Source organism: Dendropsophus ebraccatus, chromosome 9 (genome assembly GCF_027789765.1).
Source record: "Dendropsophus ebraccatus isolate aDenEbr1 chromosome 9, aDenEbr1.pat, whole genome shotgun sequence".
NCBI classification, from domain to species: Eukaryota; Metazoa; Chordata; class Amphibia; order Anura; family Hylidae; genus Dendropsophus; species Dendropsophus ebraccatus.
In genome coordinates this window covers 49984132-49997119 of record NC_091462.1, presented here as the reverse complement: position 1 = coordinate 49997119, position 12988 = coordinate 49984132, and the positions used below count along the sequence as shown (strand labels likewise).

The 12988-nt window shown below is 46.3% G+C and overlaps 1 protein-coding gene across 1 annotated transcript in view; it reads right to left on the bottom strand.

Annotated features, from left to right (window-relative positions):
- Positions 1-12596, bottom strand: part of UBE2G2 (ubiquitin conjugating enzyme E2 G2) — a 43426-nt gene extending 30830 nt beyond the window's left edge. The window contains exon 1 of the mRNA XM_069985230.1: positions 12457-12596. Within this exon, the coding sequence (XP_069841331.1) occupies positions 12457-12499 (43 nt within the window). The 5' untranslated portion in view covers positions 12500-12596. The remainder of the gene's footprint in view (positions 1-12456) is intronic.
- Between the last annotated feature and the right edge of the window lie 392 nt (positions 12597-12988).

Here is a 12988-nt window from a genome sequence, read left to right as displayed (position 1 = left end):
TTGTTTTATTTGATGAATGAATCTGCCCAATGAACCTACTGATATGCCCCAGCAGTTCTTTCCCTAATGACTGCACGGCTATGAATCATTCTCCTCTTCTCCCCCACATTTTGGATATAGCCCCTAATTGCCCCTATGCTAATCCGGGGCTTAGGAGCATTTGGGGTGTGACCCAATGGCACGGAGCACAAGCTCAGCCCGCCCCCTTCCTATGCATATATAAATATGCATAGTGGGCAGACTGGAGCAACCCCCCCCCGGCCCACCCAGCAGGCCCCTTCCCGTGCCGCTAACTGTGCATATATAAATATGCATAGTGGACAGCACGGGAGGGGCGTGCTAGGCGGGTCAAGGGGGTTAGAATTACGATTAGTGAACAAATGAGGAACTACAGCAAACAAATGTGGAATTACAGCGAACGATTAACAATGATTTTGGGGTCAGATCTAAATCAACGATCCACAACACAGAAATGATTTTCTTGAATTGTTGCCTTCAATTACACAGGACAATTATCGTTTAGGGTGCCTTCACACCTACCGTATTGCAGCAGAAAATCAGCTGCGGATCCGCAGCAGATTTAACTAAATGAATGAACACAGCATCAAATCCGCACTTACAAATCCGCTGCGGATCCGCAGCGGATTTGACAGTGCGTATTTAATGCTGTGTTCATTCATTTAGTTAAATCTGCTGCGGATCCGCAGCGGATTTTCTGCTGCAATACGGTAGGTGTGAAGGCACCCCTAAATTAGAACGATATAACGATTTTCCGTGTGATAATCGTCCCGTGCAACAGGCATTAGTGTGCATCTGTTTTGGCCTGTTTTTCCATTGCCTTCCATTATATACAAAAAAAGGATCAAAATGCATCCACGTTTTTGTGTATGTTAAATAAAAACGGATGGGTGTTGATCCTTTTTCTATAATGGAAGTCAAAAGGAAAAACTGACCACAACGGATACACACAAATGCATCTGTTTTTCCTAAAAACGGATGGGAAAAAAAACCTAGTGTGAACCCAGCCTGATAGGATGTAGAGGCAATGACCGTGTCACTAGCATTCCTAGCTTCTTCAAAACTTCCAATAACATATCAGGAATATAATAAGCACACAGAAACGACACCGTACATATCGAAGGCCCCAATAAGTTTATGGTCTGAGATTTTATTATTTTTTTTTTGTAATATAAGATACCTAAATGTACTAAAACCAACAAGGAATGCTTGCAGAACAAGTGAAAATGATATGTGTTCATATAGGTCCCAATAAACGTGTCCCTGGAGGCACATCAAGAGGTTGACATTCAATGAAATAAATTTGACTGCACATCTGTGCGTACAATGTAACCGGTGTTGAATGACGGTGACATTTATTATATTCTGGTATAAAAAGATTTATGCGTATATAGATTTATAGGATATATATGTCCTTCAGTGGAACTCAGGTTCTACCTTACATTCAGGCTCTACCTTTAGGCTCTTAGCCTTACATGTGAACAGCTCAGTCCTGTACAGCATGTTGTGGAGGGTAATGGAGTCTGGTGACTCATGCCATACATCATTGAGTAATAATCAATACAATGCGGTCTACTTAGTGCTTGGTTTTGTTTTGAGGTCTGCATTAAACTTGCGACCCAGAAAATGTTGGGCGAGACGCTAGGCTGTATCACATTACGTAGCAATAGGAATAAATTTGTCTGGGACACAAGAATATAGTAAGTACAAAGAGCAAAAGTTAAGAGAGACTAGAAAAACAGCTTCAAAAGATTCACTACTCTCTAGGCTGCAACTGTGTTATGGCTACCTCTTCAGATGACATTATGTGTGTGTATGTGTGTATATATATATATATATATATATATATATATATATATATATATATATATATATACACACACACACAGTATATGTATGTGTGTGTGTGTGTGTGTGTGTGTGTGTGTGTGTGTGTGTCTTTACAAACACTTATAAAGGAACAGGTCATGATCATCTTTTTGTGGTAATATTAGAAAGTAAAGCGTTTAGGAACCACAGCAACTGGAGAAGGGTCATTGAGTGCTGAGGCACAGATAGCGTGTAAAAGTCGTCCATGCTTTGCTGACTTAAAGGGGTATTCCCCCAAGACCTAAAAAATAAAATGCTCCCAACCCTAGCGAGCTGGTCTTACTCACCAAGAATTTTGAGCAGTCTCCTGTCTTTCTAGCTGCTTCCATTCCATAGTTACAAGTTTTTAAAAAGTCGAACTATATCCAACATGGTGCCGGACAGAAAACTACATCTCCCATCATGCAATGCTTATCTCTGATTGGTTCATGACGTAGCAGAGCCGATATCCACAAGATATAGCAGAGTTGAGTGTGTGACATAGCAGAGTTGAGTGAGTTGCATAGCAGAGTTGAGTGTGTGACATACCAGAGTTGAGTGTGTGACATAGCAGAGATGAGTAAATTGAGTGAGGGGGGCCACAGGTCAGCCGCGAGCCCATGTGTTACCTAAACTAAACATAGTGCCTAATGTGCAGCTGTGGACACTGCACACCTTCACTGTGCAGGCAAGATGGCGAATCCCGGGAAGCAGTAAGCATTTGCACAAATTGCTTGTCACTGCTGTGCCGCGGGTGAGTCCCAGGGGTGGAGGTTTGCCGCGGGTGAGACCGGGTGGGGGGGTTGGGGGGCGTTCTGCTGCTGGGGAGTTCCGGGGGAAGGGCGCTGCGGGTGACTCAGTTAAGCTGTAGGGGGGGGGGGGCAACGTCAGGGGCCACAGGTGACCTGGGGGGAGCACACAGGGGAGGGAGTCGGGACACACTGATCAGCAGTAGGCTGGGTTAGAAGCGCTAACACGTGATCCCAACACAGAGGGTTGGGGCCAGGAGCAGGGAGCGGTGACAGGTTGGACTAAGATTTGATGATTTTAATGCGTTTGGTGGGGCTGAATGCATCTAGATAACAGCAGAACTGTGCAGAATTCCTAATAACTTTATATTGGAAAGATGGAAAGGTATGGGTGGGCAATGTATTAATGCAAAAATAATTGGGGGGGGGGGAATACCCCTTTAATAGCTGCAGAGACCAAACCCCATCTGGTATTAAAGTCAGCACAAAAACCGCGCCCTGCGAGAAGCTTCATGACATGGGTTTCCGTGGCTGAGCAGCTGCATGCAAGCTTTACATCTAGAGATGCGCACAGCTTCAGCATGCTCGAGTCTGATTGTTCGGCATTTGAATACCAGAGGCTGAAGAAGTTGGATGCAGTTCTAGGGAGTCCTGGAAAACATGTATACAGCCTATGGTTGTATGAAAGCCTTACATCAAGAGATGGAACCCTATGGCTGTATCCATGTTTTCCAGGACTCCCTAGGGCTGCATCCAACTTCTCCAGCCACCGATGTGCAAATGCCAAACAATAGGACTTCAGCATGCTGGCATTGCGCTCATCTCTGCTTACATCACAAGCAAAACACCAAGTGTCAGATGAAAAGGTGTAAAGAAGTTGCCACTATACTCCGGGGCTATATTCACACACCAGTAGTGCAGCTCACGACCATGGACCCGCGGCCCGCAATACGGATGTGCATCTGTAGTGCTTCACGGAGCACTACATTGCTGCTTCATTAGCATAGTGATCTGTATGGACGTCTGAATGGGGCCATTAAATACCATTGGTCCTATGTTCTGTCCGCAATTGAGTGTGTGAATGCAGCCTGGAGATGTTTTATGGAGTGAAGCATTGCTCTTCCCTATCTGGCAGTCTGATAGAACTGAGTCCTGCCTGACTGTACTGTGCCAGCTATATAGTTTGATGTAGAACAGAAAATGCTATGGGGTGTTTTCTAGGGTCTAGGCCCCTTAGTTCCAGCAAGGGCCGAGTGATTATAGCCTAATATAAAAGCCTCATTTTTTTTAAACTTAAAGGTGATTTTATTTTCATCTCAACTTTTTTTTTCTTCTTGCTGAACAAGCAAAAGGAATACGAAAACACAGATCTGATAATCAATATACTGCACCTTAAACTATGCTACCACTGCATGCGGTAATATGCAACTATTCCAGGACCGTGACCTGGGAAGCCTCGGACAGCACCTTCTTCCACAAGTTAAGGTTCAAGATCGGGATACACTGACTTTAGCTAGCACCAGACTCCAGCTCACAAAAACCACAAATCTCCACTACATGACTACCAATGATATTTCTTTTATGCAAACTACAAGGGCATTTTCCATGGTAAAGACCGAAAATTAGCATGAATTTTGATTTGCATATTTGCTGCACATTTCTCAAAGGATTCTCAAAAACACCAGAGTTATTTCCAACAGGAGGCTCTAACTTTAACCCTTTCTCAAGCCAGTTTACCCAGAATTGTTAATTTTAATTTAAAAACATACAGTATATCTTTTTTTTTCTATCATAAATGACATTGTACTTTCCAAGATGAGCATTGGCTACATATTTATGGAAATAATTGTTGCAAATGTGTATCACTCATATGACCCTATGTCTAGTGAACAATGCTCAGAAGTAGTTATCAGTAACTTGTCCAGTCCCTTCCTGTCTACATATCTCTGAACAGCATGAGCGCCTACGCTACTAAATAACTCACGTAGCCATCACATTCTATTTAAACACTGAATTATATTTGAAGTCTTTTTCTCTTCAACACAAGATGGTCCTTTTAAGATTGCCCCTCTAAGCAGCTTGTGGTTAGATCAGTACACAGGATTTAGGAGACAGTAAACACACATTGTTAGTTGGGTGATGTCACCATCTAGTGGTACAAAGTTGCAGATACAGTCACTTTTATTGATATACAATGGTCCCTCAACATACAGTATTAATTAGTTCTGGGAGCAACATTGTATGCTGAAACCATTGTATGTTGAGTCCATAACTCTATGGAAAACTGGTAATTGGTTCTGACGCCCCCAAGATGTTAAACCAAATGGACAAACTGAGTTAGACAAGAGATAGATAGATAGATAGATAGATAGATAGATAGATAGATAGATAGATAGACAGACAGACAGACAGACACAAAATGACTATGGCACTCCAAAGTTTAGGTAAAAACTTTCTTGAGATTTATTCCATAGAAAAACACATAGAGCAAAATAGCAACGTTTCAGTCCTTCAATTTGGACCCTTTTCAAGCTGGTCCAAATTGAAGGACTGAAATTCGCTATTTTGCTCCGTGTGTTTTTCTATGTAATAAATCTTCCCAAGAAAGTTTTTGCTGCAGTTGTTTTGTGTATACCTACATAGATACCAGTGGATCGAGATGGGACAGCAGGCACCCAGCACCTCTCATTTTGCAGAGTGCTGTGTGATTTGTGTTTTACTAGACAGATAGATAGATAGACATGACATATATCAGGAATCACATTATCCACATACACATTAAAAAAAAAAAAAAAAAAGATATTTGCAGTTGCGTGCCATCCTTGAACAGACTTACACCAGGGCTTAAAGGGGTAGTGCGGGGTCGACAGTGTTTTGGTATGTATACTTTATTTAAGTAGGGAACGGGGTCAGACAGCTTATTAACACACATTAAAAAGTTATATAACTTTGTAATGTGTGTTAATTAAGCAGAAAAAGCAAAATGCTGCGTTACCTCTTTAAGTGATGATCCATGATCCCATCCTGTTGACAGTGCTGGCACTTCCTGGGATCTAGTCTGGCACACAAGGCTTTCCCTTCTCCCTCACTGCAGGGTCCCCCTCTGTTCTTCATGATAGCACTGGGACACACACACACAGGCTGCTCTTTCCAAGTACCCCAGTGTCTTGGCATCACACACTCACAGTGGCTTTTACACAATCACATTCCCTTGGCCAGTGTTTCTTCCTGTTTCTTCCTGTGTCTGCTGTTTGCAGGCCACAGCTCTGCACTGTGCTGTGCTAGAGGGTATGTTCATACTGAAAAATAGGCAGGGAGTTTCAAGCTGAATCCGCATTTAAAGTGGATGTACCACCAGGTACATCCTCTTTATCAGGTTAATTATCAGGTTAATGATCGAACGGTGCCAGCATAGGGAAGCCGGTGCCGCGGTCCCGTGCACGGCGCCGTTCTATGCACCGGAACCGGCCGGTGCTCAAGCAGTGGAGGTAGGCCGGCCCGCCCCCAGTGGGAGGGAATTCCCTTCCCACTATGAAGCGGCTCCCTTGGAATGAACGGAGCAGCATCATACAGGGAGGGAATTCCCTCCCACTGGGGGCTAGCCGGCTGGCCTCCAGGGCTTGAGCGCCGGACGGTTTTGGTGCATAGAACGGCGCCGTGAACGGGAACCTTCATCGTGCCGTTCGATCCGTGGGTTCAGATTAAAGAGGATGTACCTGGTGGTACATCCTCTTTCATTTTACACATATTCTGCTAAAAAAAGAATCCACCTGTAAAATAAGTAAAGAGCAATGTCTCATTGTGTTAATGGAATTTCCGCTTTGTTGTTCACACAATGGAATTTATGCGCAGGATATTCTGCTGCCGATCCACTTTCCGCCCAAAGAATTGACAAGTCAATTCTTTGGGCGGATTCCACTAGAGAAATGCCATAGAAGTCATTGGGGCCTTGAATTTCTGTTTTCCACTTGATATTCGCCAAAGCTGAAGAAGAAATTTCAGGCAGAAAAATTTCCTCTTCAATTCATCAGTGTGAACATACCCTTAGGGTACCTTCATACGTACCAGATAGCACCGGATTTCATGCAGCGAGTTCCCACAGCAAAATCCGCTGCAATTTGCAGTACTGTAATTTTCTATGGGTTTACATACTCAGATTTTTCATTCCGCTGAGAGTATGTAAAACCCCTCCACTTAACCCAACACTGCCTGACTAATACATTACCAGCCCGCACTCCCACCTGCTTGCTTCTCAGGCTCCCGCCGCAGCTACTGATTGGCTGAGCAACCAGGAGTGCGGGCAGGTAACGTATTAGCCGGGCAGCAATGGGTTAAGTGGGAAGGAGCATCACATACTCGCAGCGGAATGAAAATCTGCTGCAAGTATGTTAAGCCATAGAAATGATAGTACACAGGATCACGGTGAATTTCTATGCGGAACAGGCAAATGCCATTTGCCTGCACCTGATGTCGCTCCATGTAGCAGTGAAACTAGTTGTTTAGGCAATGTTGTAGTGTCTTTAGTTTCCTACCTTGCAGCTATGAATATGTAGTCTGGGGATTGTGCAGCTCATCTAGTTCATGCGATTGAGAGTCATGGTAGTGACATAAGTGATCATATATCACAGTCTAGCTGTTTGTACTCTGCAGCTCAAGTGATTGTGAGTCATGTATGGTGACCTATGTGATTATACATTACACAGCTGTTATAGGTAGTGGGATTTTAACATTTTTTTCACATTTTTGTTCAGATCACTTCATTATTTTAATTGTATTACAATAAACGTTACATATTAATCATACAGAGATAATCAGAGTTTAGTGGGCTTTTGGCCTATGTGCCACTGTGTTTGATACTTATACTCTGGTATCTCTGTTGAGTGACATTTATTTTGAATGGGCACATTTAGCACTTAAACGGGTATTCCCCCCAAGAGCAAAAAAAAAATGTAATGCTCCCAAACCTAGCTGGCCTTACTCACCAAGTCCCCCTGAGTATTTCGAGCCGTCTGCTGCCGTTCCTGAGTTACAAGTTTTTCTAAAAGATGGTCTATTATCAAGATAGGAAACTACATTTCCCATCATGCAATGCTTATGTCTGATAATGGTGAAGTAGCACAGCTGAGTTGATGATGGCGATGATGATGGTGTAGGTGTAGCAGAGCTGAGATGGTGATGATGGTGTAGCAGAGCTGAGATGGTGATGGGGATACAGCAGAACTGAGATGGTGATGGGGATATAGCAGAGCTGAGATGGTGATGGGGATACAGCAGAGCCGAGATGGTGATGGGGATACAGCAGAGCTGAGATGGTGATGGGGATACAGCAGAGCTGAGATGGTGATGGGAATATACTATATCCCCATCACCATCTCAGCTCTGCTGTATCCCCATCACCATCTCAGCTCTGCTTTTTCCCCAGAGCTAAGTGCCACCGTGGGTGAGACGGGGGGGGGCGGAGGGGTGAGCGCCGTCGGTGATAATGGGGGCAGGTGTGCTGCCGCAGGCGAGCACTGCGGGTGAGACGGGGGAGGGGGCTGAGCGTCGCTGGTGAGAGGGGGGCTTAGGGGTGAGCGTCTCGGGTGATAATGAGGCGAGTGTGCTGCCACAGGTGAGCGCTGCGGGTGTGGGGGACGACTGCTCTGCTGCCACGGGGAGACGGGGGGGGGGGGTCGTTGTGAACAGTGCAGGTGAGCGCTGGGGGGCACAGAGTGCTCTGGGGCTGGGGGGGGGGCACACAGTGCGGGGGACAGGGATGTCTGCTGTTAGAGAGGGAGACAGTCACAGCTGCACTGATAACTGTCTCCCTCTCTAATAGCAGCCACCCCTGTCAGTGTCCTCCTTCACTTCAGTGGACTGGGTTAGAAGCGCTAACCCAGCCTATTGAATTGACGGAGGACATGTGATGCCGTCCGGTGGGGGCCAGGAGCAGGGAGTGGAGTTGGGTTGGACTGGGATTTGATGATTTTATGTGTTTGGTGGGGGCACCTAGATAAAAGCAAAACTGTGCAGAATCCGAAATAAATTGATATTGGAAAGATGGAAAGCTGTGGGTGGGCAATGCATTAATGCAAAAATAATTTTGGGGCGGAATACCTCTTTAAAGAAAAACTCTGCTTGAAAGTTAAAAATCCCAGGCAGACAGGGGGTGGGGAGAACATAATGAAGAATTCTACGTAAAAAGTTGTATCCATGTTTTCCAGGATTCCTTAGGGCTGCATCCAACTTCACCAGCCACGGTTTTCAAATGCCAATAGGACCAATTGCACCCATCTCCAGTATAAGTATTGTGGAGCGCAGGGTATACTATCTAGACATGGGGGCATAGACCAGAGCGTGACTGGTCACAGCTCTCTGCTTGTCAGCGTGCTCTGCCGTAGTTATTGACAGGAAAAGAGGCTTCTACCTCACACAATGCTGGGTCATAGAAGGCTCTTTTGCTGTCAATTACCCCCCGCAGAGAACACTGACAGGAAGAGAACTGTGATTAGTAGCAAAACACGTTGGGGTGGGGAGTGGAGGAGCCAGGGTCCATGGCCACTGGGTCAGTGAATGAGTAAGTGCCCTATTTTAGGTATTCTATTATTCATTGGTTGTTGTGATTCACCAATAAAGTAATATGCGGTTATGTGCAATGTGCACGGTGGTCTAACACTCTATATGTAAGTGAGCAAATGTACTGTGGGCTATGTGCAATAACATCAGTAACTGAAAGACTGCCATAAAGATAGCTTCTAATAAGGCCTTTCATTAGGGCCATGTGCAATATAACCTTTATGCTGTCTGTTACTAACATGTCCTATTCTGGGCCTATGTGCAATAGATTTACACAGAAATAGTCCTACTTGGGTGTAATAAAATCTCTGACGCACACACAGCCATTACCTGTGCTGCTATTGGGTTTCCCTAATGTGGCCTTAGGTGCAATAGACAAACATAACTGACCAGTTTTAGGTATACTCACTACTGGATTTTTACACAATGCTAAGCTGCGAACTGTAAGGCCCCATTCACACGTCCGTGTCAGTTTTTACTGTCAGGAAATCCTGATCAGGAGACCTCAAATGTCATCAGGATAGTATCAGGATTTCCTGACAGTAATCCGTTTTTACCATCAGGAAACCATCAGGAAAAACCTTCAGGATTTCCTGATGAGATGGTCTAGTATGCCAACATAAATCACAGGTACCCACACAGCCCCTAGTGTACCTGGATGGCCACAGGCTGCAGAACTACAACTCCCATCATGGCCTGCCAGCAGAGCCATGATGGGAGTTGTACTTCTGCAACCTGGATGGCCACAGGCTGCAGAACTACAACTCCCATCATGGCCTGCCAGCAGAGCCATGATGGGAGTTGTACTTCTGCAACCTGGATGGCCACAGGCTGCAGAACTACAACTCCCATCATGGCCTGCCAGCAGAGCCATGATGGGAGTTGTACTTCTGCAACCTGGATGGCCACAGGATGCAGAACTACAACTCCCATCATGGCCTGCCAGCAGAGCCATGATGGGAGTTGTACTTCTGCAACCTGGATGGCCACAGGATGCAGAACTACAACTCCCATCATGGCCTGTCAGCAGAGCCATGATGGGAGTTGTACTTCTGCAACCTGGATGGCCACAGGCTGCAGAACTGCAACTCCCATCATGGCCTGTCAGCAGAGCCATGATGGGAGTTGTACTTCTGCAACCTGGATGGCCACAGGCTGCAGAACTACAACTCCCACCATGGCCTGCCAGCAGAGCCATGATGGGAGTTGTACTTCTGCAACCTGGATGGCCACAGGATGCAGAACTACAACTCCCATCATGGCCTGCCAGCAGAGCCATGATGGGAGTTGTACTTCTGCAACCTGGATGGCCACAGGCTGCCGAACTACAACTCCCATCATGGCCTGTCAGCAGAGCCATGATGGGAGTTGTACTTCTGCAACCTGGATGGCCACAGGCTGCAGAACTACAACTCCCATCATGGCCTGCCAGCAGAGCCATGATGGGAGTTGTACTTCTGCAACCTGGATGGCCACAGACTGCCGAACTACAACTCCCATCATGGCCTGTCAGCAGAGCCATGATGGGAGTTGTACTTCTGCAACCTGGATGGCCACAGGCTGCAGAACTACAACTCCCATCATGGCCTGGCAACTCCATCAGAGCATGGTGGGAGTAGTAGTCCTAAAGGGGTAATCTCACCTGTCCTGGATCCTGCTCTGTCCGGGGAGCGAGGTTGAGGTCCGGGCAGAGTGCAGTGCAGAGATCCGGGCGGCGGCAGCGGTCGGAGGTCCGGAGCATGCGGCGGGCCGGTGGTGAGTTTCCGGGAGGGGGGGGGGGGGGTGCGGGCGAGCGGGGCGGGCGAGCGAGCGGGGCGGGCGGGCGACCGGAGCGGAGCGGAGCTTGCGGGCGGGCGGAGCTTGCGGGCGGGCGAGCGGGGCGGGCGGGCGAGCGAGCGGAGTGGGTGGTGAGGTCCCGTGGTGAGGTCCTGGCTCTCTACCATTCCGGAATCACGGGCACTTTCCTGATATACATCAGGAAAATGCCCGTGATTCCGGCGCTCCCATAGACTTCTATGGGGGCGTCCGTGCCGGATTTCCGGACGAAAATAGGACAGGATCTAAAAAATCCGGTCCTATTTTCCGGAACGGACACCCTTCCGGAAAAATCCGGAAGGGTGTCCGTGTCCAATGTTAGCCTATGAGTCCGGAAATCCGTCCGGATTTCCTGATAGGAAATCCGGACAGATTTTCCGGACGTGTGAAGGGGGCCTAACTTTCTGGCAGGTTAATGCCACACTTGCCATTTTTTTTATTAGGAAGTTAGTTTTCCTCTTTTTTAACCAGTTTTGATCAATGTGTTTAAGTTAGGTTAAACTATAAGGATATCTGCAGAAGCAACGCAAGACGCCGGACTATTTGCAGTCTTCAAGATGCTAGGTTATTAAAGGGATTGTGAAGCGAAAATCTTTTTCTTTAAAATGAACTCGTCTCAGAAAGTTATGTACATTTGTAATTTACTTCTATTTAAAAATCTCAAGTCTTCCCATACTTATCAGCTGCTGTATGTCCTGCAGGAAATGTTTTATTTTCAGTCTGACACAGTGCTCTCTTCTGACATCTCTGGCCGAGACAGGAACTGTCCAGTCAGAGGATGGAAGGGTTTCTATGGGGATTCATAGAAAACCAAGACTGAGTTCCTGTCTCGGCCAGAGATGTCAGCAGAGAGCACCGTGTCAGACTGAAAATAAAACATTTCATTCAGGACATACAGCAGTTAATAAGTATGGGAAGACTTGAGATTTTCAAATAGAAGAAAATTATGAATCTATATAACTTTCTGATATCAGTTGATTTTAAAGAAAAAGATTTTCGCTGGACAATTCCTTTAATGCACAGAATGCAGAACATCCAATACAGAGGCTGGGCTGTGACTGGTCGCTATGGGCATCAACACATAGGGCACAGAGCAGGGTGCCCTGAAGGGGTATGAGATAGATAGATAGATATATATATATATATATATATATATATATATATATATATATATATATATATATATATAATGTGGGTGGGGGTATTAGTTGCTGCATTGGTGTTCCCTGTACAGCACAGTGTGTAATAAGAGATGACGGGCAGATACACGTGTGACTGACAGCACTGGGGATCAGGGGCAGCCATTGTTGTGGGCAGCACACTGCACTGCTGTCAGGCTGCCAATAACCGTACAGTAGATGTAGATGTACTCTCCATGCTCGGTGCTTCTTCTCCAGCACTGTCACTACCAGACATAACGCATACTCCGCTGCTATGGCCGTATAATGAAGAGCTGTCCCACACCACTCACGTTTATATTCGGCCATCAGCCGTTTCAGCGCCGTCCCCGCCATCACCGGAACCAGGTCGCCTCCGTTGTTTGTTTACGGAAATCCCCGAATCCGCTTCCGGGACACGTCAAAGAACAGAGGTCTCTTTGCGCCTGCGCTTTGTGCAAAACCCCGACTGCGCAGGCGCTACAGCTCAATGTCAGGCGGGCGAGCAGGAGCGATGTGTGTGCGCATGCGGCACCGTGACCTCAGCCTTCTGTAGGAGTCTTATCAACTACAAAACGGAAGGAAAGCGGCCTGGGTGAATAAATGCCTGTGGGCCTAATGGATGAACAGTCACCTAGCAATAGAAAAATACTGAAGGGAAAGCAATCAGTTTTTTTCTGTCAAGTTGTTAAAAGGCTTTTTCAGCCCCTTTCAGTTACATCTTATGTGAAAAATAACACAATAATGACATCTCTCTAAGCCAGTGACCCTCTCCAGCTGTTACTGCAACTCCCATCATGCCAGGCAACAGCTGGAGAGCCACAGGTTGGGGAACACTGATCTAAG